At 40.1% G+C, this 19913-nt stretch overlaps 3 protein-coding genes across 4 annotated transcripts; 1 reads left to right on the top strand and 2 right to left on the bottom strand.

The window, feature by feature from the left end:
• Positions 1 to 1294: 1294 nt before the first annotated feature.
• On the bottom strand, positions 1295 to 6416 carry LOC113167390 (probable E3 ubiquitin-protein ligase DTX3). The gene is given in 4 exon segments (XM_026367957.1): positions 1295 to 3571; positions 4303 to 4520; positions 5679 to 5708; positions 5711 to 6416. Coding segments are annotated over 4 exon segments (741 nt in total). The 5' UTR covers positions 6125 to 6416; the 3' UTR covers positions 1295 to 3492.
• A 574-nt stretch (positions 6417 to 6990) lies between these two features.
• dtx3 (deltex E3 ubiquitin ligase 3) lies at positions 6991 to 12291 on the bottom strand. 2 transcript variants are annotated; one of them, XM_026367955.1, is made up of 5 exons: positions 11775 to 12291; positions 11498 to 11538; positions 10219 to 11021; positions 9135 to 9352; positions 6991 to 8908 (listed from the first exon to the last, which is right to left on the bottom strand). In XM_026367955.1, exons 2-5 carry the CDS (start codon positions 11508 to 11510, stop codon positions 8833 to 8835), a joined length of 1110 nt encoding a protein of 369 aa, XP_026223740.1. In that variant the 5' UTR covers positions 11511 to 11538; positions 11775 to 12291; the 3' UTR covers positions 6991 to 8832. The 2 variants fall into 2 exon arrangements, with proteins under 2 accessions (XP_026223740.1, XP_026223739.1); XM_026367954.1 differs by having other exon boundaries at positions 11498 to 12291.
• A 3000-nt stretch (positions 12292 to 15291) lies between these two features.
• On the top strand, positions 15292 to 18963 carry ptges3a (prostaglandin E synthase 3a (cytosolic)). The gene is made up of 8 exons (XM_026369063.1): positions 15292 to 15461; positions 16360 to 16473; positions 16842 to 16911; positions 16999 to 17097; positions 17429 to 17518; positions 17613 to 17669; positions 17787 to 17814; positions 17992 to 18963. Coding segments are annotated over exons 1-8 (480 nt in total). The 5' UTR covers positions 15292 to 15459; the 3' UTR covers positions 18012 to 18963.
• The last annotated feature ends 950 nt before the right edge of the window (positions 18964 to 19913 follow it).

Here is a 19913-nt window from a genome sequence, read left to right as displayed (position 1 = left end):
TAAATCTGTCAGCATTACTAAGAAAAGCAGAGGGTCTGTTCTGCTAAATCAGGCAAACAAAAAGCCATGTAGCCGCAGTGATGAATCAGAAAACAGAATGTGAGACGCTGCCTTGACACGCACACACTTGCGCATGTATTCACTAGTGCATAATCGTACATACTGTCTGCACAGATGCAGTCAAGGGCGCAGACAAAAGCCACAGAAGCACAGAAGCCCACATACCCACCTTCACTTTGCTGTTCTTAAGCAAACAGCCTTAGGCACAGCGAATGAGCATGTCAGTGGTGTGGGCTGACATTCTGTCACACAAAGACTGTGTATGAGACAGATGCATCCTCAGCCTCCTCCTGTCCATTTACCTAACACAGGAACACTGCATCAAATGTCCTTGTTTGTCCTTTATTAACCGAATAAAGACATTTTTAATTGAATTTAGCAAGAGAATCTTTATCTCTGTCAATGCTGGCATTAAAAGAGAAAACTGGGTGCAAATATATGCATATATAAAAGAAAAGAAACAGCACATGCCTTCAAAGGTAAGCAGAAGTAGGTTACGTCTGGAGGAGTTAATCCTCAGTAGCATGCCCTGCACCCAGATAGACAGGTATATCTGTGATTGGGTGGCTTTAGCACCACAGGATGAGAGGATGAGAGGATGAGGAGGCAGGCACGGAGGCAGGCAGGCGATGTGCCAGGGTTCTCCCCACAGCCAGAGACACTCTAATTAAGGAGCACAGTGGGGAGAGTGGGTGAGAACAACAGCTCTGCATTGTCACATAATGATTTTCTTATCATCTCTAGTACAGGAAACCCTGCACATCTCCCGATGTTGCTGATGGGTACGCGCATCTGTGTGTTTCTGGAGAGCCCCTCCTGAGCAGCCGTCTAGTCACACCCAGAAACATGAAATCAACAGTGTTGGTGCTATTTTCAGTGCCTGACGGGAGAATATTCAAGTCGTCCTGCCACAACAGTGTAGAGCTGAGTTTGATGGAAATGAATTAAAGCAGCTACATAAGTATCGATTGTAATCCATACACAGAGCTTATTTCCCCGTCATCAATCCTTTTTTTAGGAACGCTTGTCACTAACAGTTTACTTTGATGCATGTTTAAGCCACCCACAATATTGCAGTGCATAATCATTAATACATATTTACATATCTTTTCCCCTATTCCCAGATGTCCAGATGGAGGTTGGCAGGGAAGGGAAATACCTGTAGAGAGGGGCAAATATAAAATCTTACTTTATATGAGAAAGTGCTAACAAAATTCAGATACAGTAGAGAATATCATTTTATTTCCGTTTAATCGAGAATATAATTAGCATTTAAACAAAAATGCCTGAAGAAATACAGTCTGTCAGCTTTTCACATGGAATATTTTATGTTAAAATGTAGGTTATATCCACTGAACTGAAAGAGAAGACATATTTCCTGCATTTCTACAGTACAAAATCTGCTACACTACTTATACTGTAACATTTTTCTAACCTCTCACCTCTCTAACTGTAACTGTAACGTAAAATACTTAGAAGTAATTTATGGCAGAAATGCAAATATGTCATAAATTGCTCATTCATTTACAACAGGTGGTATTGTGTATGCTTTCACAACACAGCAGAAAGAACGTGGCAGGAAAAAAACACCCACAAAGCACAGTTAATAGTAAACTGATACAGGAACAAAAGAGGACAAGGGATGCACTGGACTCATGAATTATGGGAGAAAAGGCAAGAAGGGGGAGGTGGGTGGGTGGTATGTTTGACCATATGGGTCCTGGTCTGCTTTGTAAGAGCAACAGATGCCCTGATGTCCTGTGCCACAGAAATGCCCTTAGCCGCTAAACACCGTAGCACCGTAGTAACCCCGCCTTGTCACATGTGCACGCTGATAGAAACGTTCAATCACTTTTATTCTATTTTATTAAATACATCTGTTCATCTGAAATAGGGGGCTAAAATATTAGAAATAGCTGTTAATATAATGCACTCCAGTACGACTCCACCATCCACTTTGACCCCTTGTCACCTTTCTGATAGTTTCAACTAAAATAAAACATTAAAACCTTGTAAACGTAGAATGGCAGATCAGATGCTGTGTTGGATTGCATTCGATTGCACAAGTGTACCTAATGAAGTGGCCAGTTTGTGTAGATTAAGGGTATTGCCTCATCCCATAATTCTGCACAGTAGATATTGAGAAAACAAACAGTGCTTTTACCAAGTACAGCCATGCAAATAACTTCATCTGAATAAAACAGCAGGTCATCCTTTTGCCTTTATGAATCTTTACCTGAATCTGTTCTTACTAAGGAATCCAATACAGAGATGAACAGGCAAACACAAGCTGATTCTGTTGCGCTCATTTTGTATACACCATATAAGCTGCTACTGCTTAAACTGCCCTGAGTACCATAGAAACACATGACTCATCGTCTACAGCAGATGCTCTGCTCCTCTCACTGACTTTGGGCAATGAGGTTTGGGAGGTGCTGCGGGACTCTGGGTTTGTGATGAGGATACAGCTGCATACCAAGCAAACACCATCGCGGTCTTCTTTGAGGAGAGCATCGCACCCTAGTGGACAAGATGGTTAAAAGCCAGAATGCAAGAATTTCAAAAACTGAAGAGTTTAGTAGATACATGACACCCCCTTTGCATGATATTTCTTTAGTTTGATGTATTTTTAAAAGTGCTGTGAATACACCCTGTGTTTTATCATTGTAAAGAGATAGGTGAGTGATAAACAAACTTTGATATTGTCAACAAACCTTAACATCAAACCCTTTTTATAACTTTTCCACTTTTTCCCCTTTGGATTTGGTTTAGTGAGCATTTATACAATTTTTGTCTTTGTGGCTTTATCTTAAAGGACAACACCCTTGTTCATCTTACTCATCAATGTATGTGCATTTAACAGTTTTTGGACAGCGCTAAGGCCTACGACACAGAGGAATAAGCTCTGTTTTATACCATTGATTAGTCTTTTAAAGGCATTTGTTGACAATAATAAAAATATACAATATCACCACGCTTATCCTGTAAACACAATACACTCCCTATTGCAATGCTACATCAATTAAGGCTTCTTATTCCTCTGTGAAAACTTTCTATTCATTTCCCAAACATCATCGGAGCTCGATATAAGAATTTAACCGTAACCATCCTTTCTATTCTAACTATACAGTTACTACTTTTAGGCACCAGGCCCTTGTTTTAATGTTACAATCTGATGATCAGTAGTACAGCCCCTTGTGTCAGGTTACTTAATGCACAGACTTATCTTTAGTAAGCTTGCATAGTCAGTTTAAAGTTGAAAGACCTTTGGGAAAAGACACTAGCTTCCGTGTCTCATGTCTAATAATCTCACGGTGTCCCCAAGTGTCAGCGATGAAGATCCCTGCTTGAGGACTGCAAAATGTGCAGGCTTGAAATAGAGAACTGAAACAATACACAGTATTAAATCTACTTAAGGGCCGTCTTCACGCATCACTCATCCTCTGTTACTCCTTTAAGACGAAGCTCCTCTTGAACCCTGAACAAGTATGCTGGATCTGGATATCCAAAGCTGGAGACAAAGGGGAGACAAAAACATGCAGTAAATGTACTACATATGTAGTGGAATAAGAAAAACTGCTCTCTGTTATAGTGTCTTGTGCCTTAAACTTGAGCTTTTAATTCTTCAAATTACATTAGCTACAAAGCCCATACATTAGGTTACACTGTTTGTTAGGGAATACTTCAAAATGTACCAATGTTGGCTAAATCTTTTTAACAATAGTGATTAACTGTAGCAGCTCAGATGTGTTTAGCATTTTGTCGGAAAGACTGATTTTCCTATTCAATATGAATTATGTACATCTGTATGTGGGTGTATTGAAATAACAGTAGTAAATTATTATGTTGACATTTTGTTCTCACTTGTGTATATGTTCTGTTTATTACTGTCACTCAGGTTTTTATGTTTTTCAAACACAACTTTTTTTCAGTCACAACGTGTCATTCATGCAGCAGATATGTTCCAGTGCTTATCAAAATCAATTTCTGTGATTTCTTGTAGTTAATAATCGCCATGCATTATCAGTATTTTAAAATATTTAGCCATATTTGTTCCGAAATTATTGTATTAGTACCCTCAACTGAAGTGAGAATTGACTAAACCAGATTCTGTGATATTTGCCTGGTAATTTTTATTTGGTTTCACTACTTCGAAGACTCATAACTCATGTTAGTTATTAACTCTGCAGTGCATCAAACTAACAAACTCACAAACTTACTTAACAGCAATAATATGCATACCATTGTGGACCACCTCCCATGCTGGTCTTGTGGTGAATATCGTTCCAGGTGATGACGTTGTTGAGGCCTGTGGTGGCAGATCGTCCAATAGTAAAGATGAGTCTCCTATTAAAGGCTTTACTTAGCAGCCTCAACACTTTCTCTCCCTCTTCACAAGCTGGAAGATAGGCAGTACGACACGTGCTGCTGTACCTCATCCCAGGGTTTGGGTGCTCAGGCTGTAATAAAGCAAACAGCACTTATTTAACATACAGTTCACTGCAACAACAATGGGGGACCCATTTAAATCCTGATAACAATGCTGCTAAACAATACACTACAAAGGTCAGTGACATGATTTCATTTTTTGGCTGAGCGTTTACTAATTAACAAAATAATAGGCAGATCAAGGATGAATATAGTCATTATTTTAGCTAGAATGGTCACAAATCTTTGGGTCACACACATGAAACAATATTTATAAAACAACACTTATAAAACAATATTTCATCAACCCAACTTCTATGTTTCTTTGACTTCTGGAGTGAAAAGAAGTAACAACGCCCCAATAACGTGTAAAAGTTTGGACACCCTGCTAAGCCAAACCCACCCTCTGGCACATGTCACAGTGTGCAATTGTTTTCTCTAGCCAAGTTAATGTCTTCCTCTTTTTGATTGAGACATCAGCACATAGTCTTTTAGGACCTGAAAAACCACTTCAGGTTCTGAGATATTATGTTTCTTTAAGTAATTCTTAGAGGACTCCTCTTGTAGAAGTCAGCCCTTCACTTTCACTTTCTTAATGACTGCAAGATGTTGGCTTCCAGACATTTAGTGGAAGCCATTATTCACTCTATCCACTGGCAAGAACAAAAGCTGTTTTCTGAGGAGTCATGACCAGAAAACTTAATTCCTAATTATGGGTGTTAGTAATAGTAAAAAGCACATGCATCATCAAAACTACCTTTTTCTAAGCATATTAATGTCACTAAAGGGGCACTGTAGCTATTTTGTGGGTGTAAATGATCAGGAAATAAAGCACATTGTGTTCTCCTCCACTACCAGTTTCTATGACAACAGGGGGATGCAACTCTGAAATCACTTCCCGATATCTCCAGAAGATTCCCACACCAACATCAAGAGTTTGAAGGGATTTTACAGATAGATAGATAGATAGATAGATAGATATTGCAACAAGGCCATTTTATTACACCAAATCCACATATTATATTTTATTGTGTTCGTGCAGGGTTGTGATCAAAAACAATCAACACTGCACCCTGGTGGACAAATCTAGATACCAGCTGCTGAAAGGTGCAGCACGATGACACCAACTGATCTCTGATCATATGTAGCATGCTCATGTGACCTCTATAAAAACAAAAACAACACCTCACCCCTTGGATCCCAGGTGGAAACTTGTAGCCTACTCTATAGTGATGGCTCCGCAGTGCTCGAAGCCGGGCAGGTGCTGCCGAGTGCGCGTCACCGTCATCGTGCCCGCCGGCTGTGTGCCCGTGTACACCCCGTGGTAGGTGTTACATATCGGACAAGCGGGCTTCAACTTGAAGAAGGAGTCGATGCACCCGGAGCAGAAAGAGTGAAGACACCGGAGCGTCTTCTTCTGCTGGATGCTGTCCATGCAGATGACGCAGTCCTCCGTACTTTTACGAACCACACAGGACCGGTCGCCTGAGGTGTTGTCCATCATTTCCCGGATCCTCAACACGAGTATGTGGCTTTTTCCGTGTGAGGTGGAAAAAAGGTTGGTGGGTTGGTGTCCGGGAGTGTGTGACGTCAAAATAAGGAAAGTACCCACTGATCTCCACTGGGTCACATTCATCCACGAGGAGGAAGCGAAGCAAACAGGACCTCTGATTGGTTTCACTTTGTTATTGTATACTTATACTTCCTTGTATAATAATCCCTCCTTATACTAATAATAATGAGCCCATGGCCTGTCACTGACATTAAAGGTGCATTTCATGAATGTGGGTAATGTATGAACACTTAATATGTCCTTGTACTATTCACTGAGTAAATGTTATTCTGTTAATTTGTTAGTTTTATTTATAACCCACCATTTTTAAAGAGAAACACTGTACTGTCAATACTGGTTACTGTCTACTTTGCAACTACTTCCATCAGTAGGCCTAATAAAAACCAAATAATATAACACACAGCAAACAGCAATTTTGTCCTTTAAACAGACATTTGTGATCATTCCTGCTTTAACAAATGTCACGCTCTGTTCACTGTGAAGCAGTAGTGAGCAATTCAATTCCTCCAGGCCCACTGTCCTGCTTGTCAATTAGAAGGTGGAAGATACCATCTTAGATGATGGTAACGTGGGGGAACACAAAGTGAACTGGTATCTTTAACCTGGCATTGTGTCAGGTAGGGATTGTTGGACAACACACAGGGAAGCGGCCTTCAAAGAGTGGAGTTTCCCAGCTCTGCTCTACAGTCGAGACGCTGCCCACTAGATGGCGAAACATGCTGAACTCTGTACATGAGCAGAGTTCAGCATCTTCGTGTAGCAAGAGTGTTGCAGCACCAAGAGGGTGACTGTGCAGATCAAACATTGGTTAAAGGTTGCAACCTGAACTCACTGCAAATGGACACAAGGTAGATATAAAGTCTGACTGATGCCGTTGCTTATGGTGCACCTGATTTATTTAGGGCCTACATTGAATATCCAACACAAAACCAAACATAACTTTTTATTCAAGTATTAAAATGTAAAGCACATTATTCTGAATATCAACAAAGTACGAATCAACACAATTAGAAAAGCAAAACTCCAACATTTCTTTAACAATCATTTTGAAATATGTGTACTCTCCACTTTCCATTCTTCTGGCTCCTCCTCAGACATGTAATGCATAGAAATGTTTGCACAGTATCTTTAGTAAACTACAATCCTGTGTCCCAAAAATATTTCAGTTGGTCCCTTAACAAAAATATAAAGGGGATCAAAAGATAATAAAAGGGTTAAACATAAATAGGGTTTCTGATGTATAGGTCTGGCCAAATCAAATAATGACAAATTTATCCCTAGCCTAGCATGATACTGTACTTTACAAAGCAATGTTTATGAAGAAAAGGCTAATTTAATACACATTAGTCTACATATTTTCATGAACTGTGTAGTATTTGTTCTTAAAGCCAGATAGTATAATTACAAACATAATGCTGCTAATCTATCAAATTACACTGAAATATGCCCAAACAGCTTACCATTCTTTAGTAACATCATGCTTGATTCTTTTTTTTTTTTATCAAAAGTGATAAGAAAGGCACAACAAAATGAGAACTCACTCGCCCTAAATCAGATCAATTGTTCCCATAACATTTTCTATTGTCGTTTTTTCCACTCTATATTTAAGATTTTCTGTTAAGATAAACAAATTTACAATAGTTACCTCATTTTAATGAGAACCCTCTCTGGCAAATCTCCCAGTTTGATAGGGACAGAGGCATAGTTATTTAAAGAGCTTTTGTGCCTTTGATTTGGTTTAATGGTCTATATGCCCTTTATATTTGACATCATCTTAAATCTGGTAATTAGGTGAGCACATTACTAACAACTGAGGTAATGGGCTCAACACCTGGGAGACATCTTGAAATAACAGCATTGACCGATGGAGAAATGTCCCAGGGGAAAGTCCAAATGCAATGCGATAAAAAAAGTGCTGCAATGAGACATCATTTCACATTCTTCCTGTTTAGGGTGGGAAAAAAATGAAGATCCAAACGAAAACGAACACTTCCGAACAACTGACATCAGCTTGTAGTCACCAAGCTAAAAGCTGATGACTACTCCCCCGCCCCCCCCCCACCCCCTCCAGCGCTTTTCCACACAGAGGAAGCAAAAACCATAAAACCAACTTTGCTGAAAACTGACTGCTTTACCAAAGTGCCTGTGAGTGCTTTAGATTGCAATGACTTCAGAAAATGACTTCTTTCTATTGTAGCAGCGCTATTCTGCCGTCTTATCCTTACAACAGGTAATTAGTAACAATCAAATCAGAGACGTACTCAACCAACATTTCTGGAGCGATAAAACCAAAAATACAGTATGTGCTTGTAAGAAATAAGTAATCCCCAGAGTAGAAACAAACATTAATATAACATAAACAGTTTCATAACATTAAACTTAGATTGTTTAAATAATATTATGCCATGTACCATGAATTCCAGCACACCACAATGATTTTAAGTAAGTGCATTAAACATGGGTCCTAGTGCCAACTGTGACAGGTAGAGGACTGTGTAATACAAGAATGCAGTACACTCCAAGTATTTTCTTGCACATGTAGAACTGGGTTAAGCTGAACTCTGGAGGAAAATGAACAAACAGAGAAACAACTAGTGAAGTGATGTGGGCTCTGCTGCAGCATTGAACACCTGGCTGCTGAGGGTCTTGTCCACAGCCATCCTTTAAAGGACGGGCAGTCTCAGAGCACAACCTGGAGCGGTGTCATGTCAACCTCAAGGACACTGGGCAAGTCTCACAAAGTCCTGGAAGAGTCTGTCATGTTAATGCTGTCAGTCTGCTGTTATGCCTTTCTCTCTGAGTTCTTCCGTCACTCGCACCAGGTAAGTGGGGTCTGGGTATCCGAAACTGTCAGGAGAAATTTTTAAAAAAGCCATCAGTGCATTTGTATGAGCTCTAGCAGCATTAGTGCCATCAAGCCAATGCCGACTGAAAGACTTTCCTTGTCAGGAACTTGAACTATATCTGTCAGTCTGACTACTTTTCTAAGGAACCACACCTAAGAAAGTTGGCGAGGTTATAACCAAATGAGACCTCAATAGTCATTCACTTCCAGCTAAAAGCCCATACATACCAGCGGGGCCCGCCCCATATTGAGGTCTTGTGGTGAATGTCATTCCACGTGATGACATTTTGCATGCCCGTAGTCATGGAGGTACCGATGGTGAAGATAAGGCGCTGCTCAAAGGCCCGGCGCAGCAGGCCCAGCACACGGTTCCCCTCTGGGCTGTCAGGGAGGTAGGCCACGCGGTCAGTTCCTGGGTACCGAACACCTGGGTTCGGGTGTTCTGGCTGTTGGCGATGAAGGTATTAAAACAGGATCAATTTAAAAGGGTCATAAATGGTCCAGAATCTATTCGGACACCAAGTTTAAGATCGTCTACTCACTATAACACATGACTGCATTGTCCTGTCCCACCCTTTTTGTATTATTTATTTGTTTACTGTTTGTACAGTGACATTAAGTGCTCAAAAGGGCACTTATAAATAAAATGTATTGTTATTATTTATTGTCTGTTTTTATTTTTATTTCAGCCTAATTTCCTCTTTTGAAAAACAACACTTCTTTGTATTATTTGTCCATTTGCGTTTGAAACTTTCAGTTCAGCAATAGATACTGGCTCCTCCTGGCATCACTGAGACACCTGCAAACTGTCTATTGTGGTAGGAAAACTAGGGGAAACTCCACTGATTTTACACATAAGGATGTTGGTATATCAGGGGAAGTTTTACTCAGCCTGTAAAACTGTTTTATAATGTCATCTGTGGGGGAGAGCAAAGTCCTTCTGATCTGAGCTTTAAGGACAAAACTTTGTAGACAGTAAAATATCACAGGGAATACACCGCTCCACCAGGTTAAAGTCCATCTCAAGTAGCCTTCCTTATTCTGAGGCTTTATATCTAATATTTCTTATTTAAATCCATGAAATAATTGAGGAAGTTGTTATAATAATAAATATATATTTGGATTTTGTATTTGCCAACTTACAATTACAAATACATGTTTTATTCCAACTCAAAACTCTTAAATGTATTATGTTTGTGTTATTCTATGTACTCATAATTGAAGATATTTATAATCTGTACTTATCGAAAACAACAGGGATTTGTGTTTAATTAGACTGAGCAGCTCCTGCACATGTTCTTGGTCTACTCACCGCCTGTAGGCCAGGAGGGAAGCTGTAGATGATGCAAATACACCCATAGCCTTCATGGCCAGGAAGCTCCAGATCAGGGTCTCTCTCTACGATCATTGTACCATTGGCAGGCTGGTTTCCAATCAACTGGCCATACACCAGCCGACAAACAGGACATGCTTTCTTCACCTTAAAGGCTTGATCCAGACAGGAGTGACAGAATGAATGGCCACACCTCTCCAGTGTAGTCTTCTCCACTATGTCCCCCATACAGATTGAACATGTACTGTTGTCCTCTGTCTCACTGTGAGCAGCCATGCTAGAGTCAGTGTCCTTCCTCTGGGCTCCCTCATGGAGCATGGCGCAGGCCTCCTCATCAGCAGGCTTCCTGAACCTCTGCTGCTGTCTCTGGGAGCGCCGGGGTTGGGGAGGTGGGGGCTGAAGCAGGCTCCCTTCTCCGTTTGGCTGCAGGACCTCCACACAGGGCAGCAGAGCTCTCTTCCTCTTGGGTCCCCCCTCCTGCTTGCTCATTTCTTTGCGGGCACAGCGGCATAAGTCAATGAAGGCTTTTCGTGTCTCACTGGAGATAGGTCCATCCATCACCCCGGCCCCAGCACTCCTGAACCCCTCCACAGGCTGCAGCCTCACGGCACAGCAGCCCCCCCTCTCTCCTCGCCTAACGATACCAGCGCTCATCCCTTGCTTGTGCTGGAAGTCAATGAGCCAGGGCCGCCCAGCTGCAGCCAGGTAATCCCACACTGCCTGTGAAACCAGCACCTCATCACTGCCCTGGCCAGCACGCACACTCATCTCATCAGAGGAAACTGCACAAAGAAAGCAGAAGAGTCAATGAGTGAACACAACAGTCTGTACTTATCAAATGTAGTTGTATAAACCAGCTAATGCTGCTGTTTTTATATGTATTATGAAGAACAGTGCTGTGTTTTGCTTAGATGTAGCCATGAGAGTGTTTGGTGACCAGCTGTCTTTAGTGGATTTACTTTTTATATGCGCCCAAACAGCTTTGCTGCAAATAAAAACTTGATCTATAATTTATCTTAATCTGCATCTGCTTCAGTTGGTTTGTTTGCAGCGCATGTGTTTGTGAAGTCAGTATCTTATCTCTACAAGGACAGCTTCTCTCAGTGGCTACAGCACGTCAGGATATACACCACGGGCAGCATGAAGACGTATCAGCTGTTCAGAAATTCAGACTGTAAACAAAGAAAACTAAACCCCGTCATGCGCGGAAACAAGAAATCCCACATGCAAACCCCAAAAACATTAGGTTCAAAGTTACCTTGCGATCCCATAAATTCCTTCAATTGCGAGTAAAGCGTCCTGTTGAACAGAAAAAGAGAGGAAGACAAACTGAAGGACTGGAACAAGCGTAATCACAGCTGCTCGGCGATATTTCGACTCGGCCATTCTCCGCATCATCGGCAGCAAAACGGGGGAGGAGGAGGGGGGGGTGCATTCAGCGATTTCGCAACATTATCTTAACCTTCTTTACATTTGCGTTAACATTTAGCTTAAGTGGTTTCCCCCCCCCCACCCGACTGCTCGGATAACCTCACCCTTTGCCGTAGCGCGTCGCCGCCTGTCAGGGAGCTTTGTGGCTGGATTAAAGAGCACTGTGCTCCATCGGAGGAGGCCTTTAATTTCTGACGTGCTGCTGCAATTTAACCGCGGATAATTAGTCTTTTGGAGTCAAGACATGGTACCCAAACGTACTCCAAGCTCGTAACGCATCTTTAGGATTTCAACGACCCTCCCCTGGCCGTGGTAAACGCCATCCAAACCCCGCACCTCGTCCCCAGTCTCGCCTGTGTTTGCCTTCCTTCCTCGTACGTCCTTGGGCTAGGCGTAACACAGAGTAAATAGCATTTGGAGTTGGGTGTTGTTGTTTTTTTTTCCTTCTTATCTGGCTCCGACCACGTCAGATACTTGGCAGCTTTCTCCAGCAGAGAATTTGCTCTTTCTTTTCATTGTGAGCCTGCGTCTCCAAACCGCGTCCTTCCTGTCCACAGTCCAGGAGCAAACATACTCATAAATTCGGGGGAACTGGGACCTACCAGTAAATGTGACCAGGAAGTTCGTCACTCAGCTGACATGATTGGCTGACACATGGTGGATTGTGGGATTTTTTATTATTATTATTATTATTATTATTGTTATTATTTATTTATTTTATTGCTGTGAGTGAATCATATTTCTTGTCGTCAGAAACAGCTTCAATCATAACACAAGGCTTAATACAGGCTTAATACAGCACACATGAGTGCAGCCTACACGCCACAGAGGGAATACCCACTCGTTCAGTTATGATGCAAATTAAACTGTCTGTCTGAATGCACTCGTTTATTCACAGCAATAAAACCTCTGTTAACTTCTGACAGAATACATTGTCTGGATATAACAACAGCTTTTTCATGTGCTAAACTTTTTTTTTCAATCAATACCACTCTCTATAATAATAATAATAATAATAATAATAATACTAACAATTATTATTACAAAGAAAATATTCTGTTTTGAATGTACACACAATATGTTATGCTGGTATGTGCACTGTAATGTAGTTTATTGTTTATTACTTTATTTCAGTGATCATATATGTTTTTCTTTCTTACTCACATCACGTAAATGACAAAGGAAACACACGATAAAAACACTTAAATCAAGTGGGGATTAGAACATTTCTAAAGCTGTGACCAACAACTATTTGGCATTTGATAAATTTGAGTTTTATCGTTCAGGTTGTTGTTGTTTTGAGGCTCTCGGCTCTGAGATCTAATTGACAAAAATTCACAAGATGCAATAGGGAAAGTAATTTCTCCAATATGACAGCAAAACAGCGGTCCAGGACAACTCTGAATTAATCAGTACTGTCTACATCACTTCTGCGCAGTTCTGAAGGAAAAAGACAAAAGTACCAGTAGCAGAAATTCAGGGTAGGAGCAAATCCATTTGGGCGGTTAAATAAAATATGGGATTGTCCTCACGTCAACACAGTCTCTGTTTTGCTTTTTGCTTAATGCAGGGCTGAAAAGCTGACTTCCACTAAAATACAAGATACTCGCTGTGTCAAAGTGACCTCATGTCACAGGTATTCTCTGATTCAATGATCAACTGATGCAATCTAACTGACTTCAGACTGACTTATCATAACAAGAGCGTCCAAAGAATTTCCTAATTTCTACTGCTTCATGGTTTAGGTATTTTTACGTTCGTAGGAACCAGGCATTTGTTCTGATCATTCCTTCATATTTTTCTAGAAGTGAAAGTGGAAGGGTTTTTTCGCTTCCAATTAAAAACCCTGCTGACAGAATGCTATCAGTAAAATTACAAATCTCTGTCCAGTCTACAGCTGGGATAAAAAGCATCAGCAAGGCTTTCACTGAAACCAAGCTATAATCTGTTCCCTCATCTATTTTTATTTATTTATTTATTTTTCTTTTTTTGGTAGATGTAGGATTTGCTGATGTGACAGTTGGCCCTGGCTGTCAGAGCACATAGACTTTGGCACACCCTGCTTGAAGAGCTTAGAGCAGCAACATCACGCAATATAATTCACATCACATCACAGAAGACATTCGGTTACTGTTATTCCGATTTAGCGCATACCTGACACACACTTAACTACACATAAAAGTTAGATTACACTGCTGACTAATTTCTCCTTAGCAGAAAAACAAAACCATTTCTATTTATGCTTTCCAATGAAACCCTTCATTTATTTGCTATAACATTAGTATGAGCATATTTACAAAATAAATGTTTTTTTTAAAAGCAATCAACTTTAAATGGACATATCTAATGGACCATCGGAACTACCCTACCCTATTTTCATCATCCCTCAGAGGCAGTCTTGTTACTCTGTCAAAGCTATCATCCTTGTCATCAGTGGCTCAAATCACAACGAACATTTCCCACTCATCTGAAGATGCTGCTTTCTTTCCCCGCTATATCTTACTCAACTGGCAGCTGCCAAACCTAATACTGGTGATGCTGCCTCTGAACCTGACTCCGCTCTTGTCTAAGTCCAACTGCTTGAAACTGGCATCAGCTAGATTCATCCCATTTTCCTTTAAAGTAATCTGTCAGTTTCCATGTCATTGTCTGCTGCTTGAGTGCTTTAGCCCACAAAGAAAAACCACAATAAGTCAAACACCATGGCAGCAGGTGGATCTGACAGCCTCCACTCCTACGGGGACTTAAACTGATAAAGCTAAGCTTCACTCTGATATTATAGCTGACAGCAATGCTAAAGAGGCATATGTTAAATAGCCAGCTGAGAAGCAAGCTGTCAAAGGAAAAGCTTTGGCTTCCACCCCTCCATCTGTACCATAAGCTAGAGTCTAAAATAAAGAAGCGCCCTCACTCTTTAGTCTTTTTTTAAATAATCAAAACTAATAACAATAAGTTGTTTTTTTTTATTGCAACTCATGTCATCAAACAAACCTGTTCTCTTGATTTTTCTAATTCGTATTTATGCTGCCCTTAAATATAGTAGTGAAGACCTTCACAGGGGATTTATCTCCTTTTTCCTCTACTCTTTTTCTCTTTGGTCTCAAGATGAGTTCCACATTGACTAAATACAACAGCAATAAAGGAATTTTAAACATTGGTATATTAAACACTAATCTGGTTCAATAATAATAGTCTGGTCTATTTTGTTTGCCTCAACATAGTTGACTTTTGTCTATTCTGTGTAGTAAAGGATCGAAGGACTTTCTCTGCTATTTTTCAAGAAAACCTGCTAATATCACTTAGTAGACTGGATCAAAATCAGACATGACCACACTGACCTCCTAATAACCTCGCCACGGAGTCAGGACACAGGGAGGGATTTCATTTGAGGATCAGCACGTGTCCGAAATCCTAGTTAATCTATTACGTGAGATGCTGCGTGCACATTAGAGGAGGAGTGAATCGGTGCATGTGGGCTGTTTTCGCACACAGCTTTTAATCCATCTTCTCATCAACTATCCTACCTGTCACTTTTTTTTACCTGCTCCACTCTGTCCGGGGGAGCCCGTGCACGAGCACATCCGCGTTCCGGAACTGTCTCTCGTGCGCATGCTCGGAGGTTGGTACGTCACGAGGGAATGAGGAAAACACGCGATGTTTAGCTCGTTGTAAACGGTGGAGTTAACTGTTTAGCTTTCACTCAGCAATTTTTGCCGGGCACTACAGCTAGGTAACAGTGTTATCTATATCGTGGTGCGACGAGGGAGTTTAATTGCTAAGACAGTCAAGATGTAAGTCTTGCGATTACTAACAAGTTTCAAATGTTCGCGGCTAACTAGCTACAAGTAAAGCTAGTATGATGTACTGCAGATCAGCCAGTTAGCGCTAGCTAACTGTGCTAGCACACGCGTTAGCCTCAGCGCTACATTTATACTGGCTTTCAAGAGGCACGGTACATCGTTGAATCATCCGACAGCTAACCTCCCTATAGCCGTATATAATCTATCACCTCCTTGTCTCATAAGATGGTGCGTTTATGGAAAATTATGTCTACGCGCCTGAATTCGGCTTAGTTATCGTTAGCTAGCAGGCTAATGTCAAACTACAGGACAAGGGTAATGCTAGCACTGAAAAACACAGTGTCATGATTAGCTTACAAGATTTCACTTTAGCTAAAATCTACACGAACCCATACACACTGGTCAGTGATAACATTCATGTTACTGGTAACATAAGCAGCCCTTATCTTAGACAAATGTGTTTTCTCTAGTAGTTGACGTCCAAAATAACGACACAGCTTCAGTTGTATTAGCCGTTAGCCGATTCCCCCTAATGTTTAAAGTGTAATTACTGCGTTGATAAATGTCTGTAATGTAATATTAGCAGGTGCATCATTGTGCTGAAAGGGTTTATTCCTAAATATTTTTCTTAGAGCACTTTTGCCTTTCAGCTAAACAGGTTAAGGATACTTTAAAACTATGTGGAGGCTAATCTGAAATGAATGAGTGAAGCTTTCATGAACATGACTAGATGCAATATTACTGCACTTTGTACACGTGGACAACCAGAGCAGAATCGAAACCCCTGGATGGTTGTGAAATGTGTATGCCTAACCAATATTAACAAGCACCACACTGCTATGTGTTCAGTAATGTAGCTTTGTGTTAATGTCTAACTCTCTTTCACTAGGCAGCCTGCAACAGCTAAGTGGTATGACAGACGGGACTCTGTTTTTATTGAGTTCTGCGTGGAGGACAGTAAAGATGTACAAGTTAATTTTGACAAGTCCAAAATTGATTTTAGGTAAGTTGAATGTGAAGATTTCTGACAAAATCCTTAGAACTGACAGAGCAAAACCTTGTTCCTAGAATCATTTGAGCGATCCCCTCAGAGACAAAAGTAATTTTGCGTTGAATAATAATTGATGCCTGGATTTTTTTTTCCCCCAAAAAAATCAGTTGACTCATTAATTTATGAAGATGTATACTTCTCCTCGTAATAAAAAATGCAAAAATTAATTTAAAAACTATAAGTGCTGGACACAAGACACCTCCTGTGTCAATGATGAGTCTAGTATAAGTGAGCACAGAGAGTGTAACTATATATATATATATATAGCCCTGAACTGTATAGTGTAAAGGGATATAACCTCTATCTATTTTCTCTTACAGCTGTGTCAGTGGAACAGATAACATCAAGCACCAGAATACAGTGGATCTTTTTGGGGAGATTGAGCCTAAAGTACGTTTGTCACCTGCAGACATATTCGCACTTCCCGCATGTGTTAAATAATAAAGACTTCATCAGAGTCTCATTTATTGTCTGCAGGAATCTAAACACAGACGCACCGACAGGTCTGTGTTGTGTTGTTTACGAAAAGCAGAGGCTGGAAAATCATGGCCACGACTTACCAAAGACAAAACAAAGGTAGTTGAGCTAATCGATGTGCTGCGCATTAACAGCCATTTAAAAAAACAAAACAAAAGCTAAGTATGTGGCAGTCTGTGTTAATACAGTGGTGGACCACTACAAATAAATGAATATGTGTGAAACACTGAACTTTCATTATGATAATGTATTACTATGCACATGACTCACTTTCCATTCAAGCAACATATACGTAATTGTGCTTGTTACTTCCAAGAATGGTGATAATATCGCATGTTAACTAACTAAGCACCTAAGTAGATATCAACACTGAAATTTACAGAAGGGTTAAAATGATACCTTATTTAAACTTGAATATATCTCCTCTTAGTGCAACTGGCTGAGTGTGGACTTCAATAATTGGAAAGACTGGGAAGACGACTCAGATGAGGACTTGTCAAGTTTTGACAAATTCTCAGAGGTAACATATTGATGCACACCATCTATACTGTGACTATTACCAGCCATACTGTCAGGATGGCATGTTAATAGTTGTCTCCTGTGCATTTCTCCAGATGATGAACAGCATGGGGGGGGATGATCTACCAGATTTAGATGGTGCAGAAGACGAGGTATGTTTTCTATAAAACATATTTGAGGGCTTTTATTCTGTATTACATAGACAGGTGTTTAAAGAATTTTCTTCAGTGTAGCAGTGTTATTCTTATTGTTATTGCTTTGTTTTCCAGCATGATTCTGCAGACAGCGACGATGAAAGTAAGTACTATTGTAAAAGAACTGTCTCGTTATTTTTTAATTAGTAGTCACTAGATCCCAAGGAATGAGAAGACAGTTATAATGCTAAACACTGCATATAAACATTATTAGTAGGTGAGTTAAATTCATGTCAGAGCACATGCTCACGTCATATTTTTATTTTTGTCTCTGTTCCAGAAATGCCTGACCTAGAGTAGATGAATGTGGAGGCCACCTCAGTAGTAAATGCAGCAAGTTATAAGTGGTGTGAAGAGAGATTAGACTCGAGATGGCAGCCACGATGGTGATGAAACCTCATCTCCATACGCAGTTTCCAAAGCGAAACCCCTCAAAGGAGTGACAGGGAGTGACTGCTGAATACAGACATGCACAGAGATCCATAGCGACATATAGTGCTGTGCTGTGCTTTGCTGTTCTGTTCTGCATGGACAATTCTGTTCACATGAAAATGTTATTGTTGACTTAAATGACTGTAATGGGATGTGCTGATGTCTTACACCTTCTCTCTCTGTTTTCTTCTTTTTTTATTTTTTTTGCGATGTCGGGTTATGTATTGGACATTGTGATTTCTTATGGGTAAAAAAAACTTACTCAAAATGCCTATTTTCCAAAAAGGTAGATTTTTTTAAATGATAGAGGTCCCCTTTAATGTTTGTATTGTAAATTGCACTCATTTTGTTTAATTTAAAAAGCAGATGTTTTGCTTGAAATGGGTTTTCAAATGTATGCTAATATCTACAAATATTTAACAATAATTTCATATTTTTAAACATTTCAGCATTTAAAATAAACATGCTTGTGCAACTTACAGCTTGTGTTGAGATTATGGTAGTGATGCAATCTTTGCATATAGTCATACCATTGCAAAGTTGAGTTTGTTTCTCTATGCTAATGTACAAAAATTGCACATTGTAGCAGGTACAAAAGTAAATTTTCTTCCATATGCATACTGCAGTGAAGACAGAAGTCCTGAGTTTCCCAAATTGTTTACAACAGTATAGGTTATAAATGTTTGTTAATCACATACAGTATATGCTTTGGAGGCTTGTGTGTTTTATTCAGTATGTGTTGAACACTTTTGCATTTGTCTTATGCTGTGGGAGTTTGGGTATAAATTTCTAATAAACTGTTTCAGACTGTTGAATAGAAGGCCTTAGTACTGAAGCATCACTTATCACCTCTAAAGTTTAAATATTAACTTGGTCAGACTATGGAACAGATAAGTTCAAGCTTTTTCAAAGTCTGTCTTGTGGCACTACTCATATTATACCATACATATAGTGCATTAAAAGAGTTCCTCTCATCCTTGCTTAGTCATTCCCAATTCCAGCATGAGAGAAAGTAAAAAACCATCTACCACTGATGTGAGAAAATGTTTTCTGGAGTTAATGTAAAGGTTAAGTGAGGCTCAGGCTTTTTATTTGGGCGTTGTATTGTGGCCTTCATCTCTTAAAAATAATAACATGAGGTAGTGAAGTCTCATGTATTTCAATTCATAAATGGACAAATGGTATTAAGTTAAACTTAGAAAATTCCTATGACATTGTGAAATGTCGGCCTGTAACCACTATGTAGTGCTAATAATTTATATCGGTGTAGTCTCACTTCTCTATTGTGTCTAACTGACATAAAAGAGAAGGGGCTTCCCATCACCAAAAAGGAAATGGATGGCTGTAAACTTCCAGGGTAAATTATTCAGACTGTTGTTGTGTGTGTGTGTGTTGTTTTTTTTTTTAAAACAGCCAGAACTACTTAGCAAAATCATCATTTATCATCATTTAGTCATCCGATTCTTGTGCAATACATTCTTTTGACCACAGTGTGGTGTGTGTGCAGGCCAAACACTTCCACTGTGCGATGTTTAGGGGCGGCATGTTGTGTATGTGTCAGCAGTCTGGACCCAGGGAACAGGAAAATACAATGAAAGCACCTTTTCAACGCCCTCCCCTGTAAAACTAAACTGTGGGCTTAAACCCACAAAAGATGGCTTACCACTGATGGAGGGAGTCACGAGAAGGACATAATACTCATCACAATAGTGATCGACCAACTGGCAAAGTACTACTGAACTATCAGGATCAGATCAACAGGATCAACAC

The sequence above is a fragment of the Anabas testudineus genome, chromosome 7, assembly GCF_900324465.2.
Source record: "Anabas testudineus chromosome 7, fAnaTes1.2, whole genome shotgun sequence".
Lineage (NCBI taxonomy): Eukaryota > Metazoa > Chordata > Actinopteri > Anabantiformes > Anabantidae > Anabas > Anabas testudineus.
Note: the sequence above shows the minus strand (reverse complement) of the source record. Positions and strands in the feature narration are given on the sequence as shown.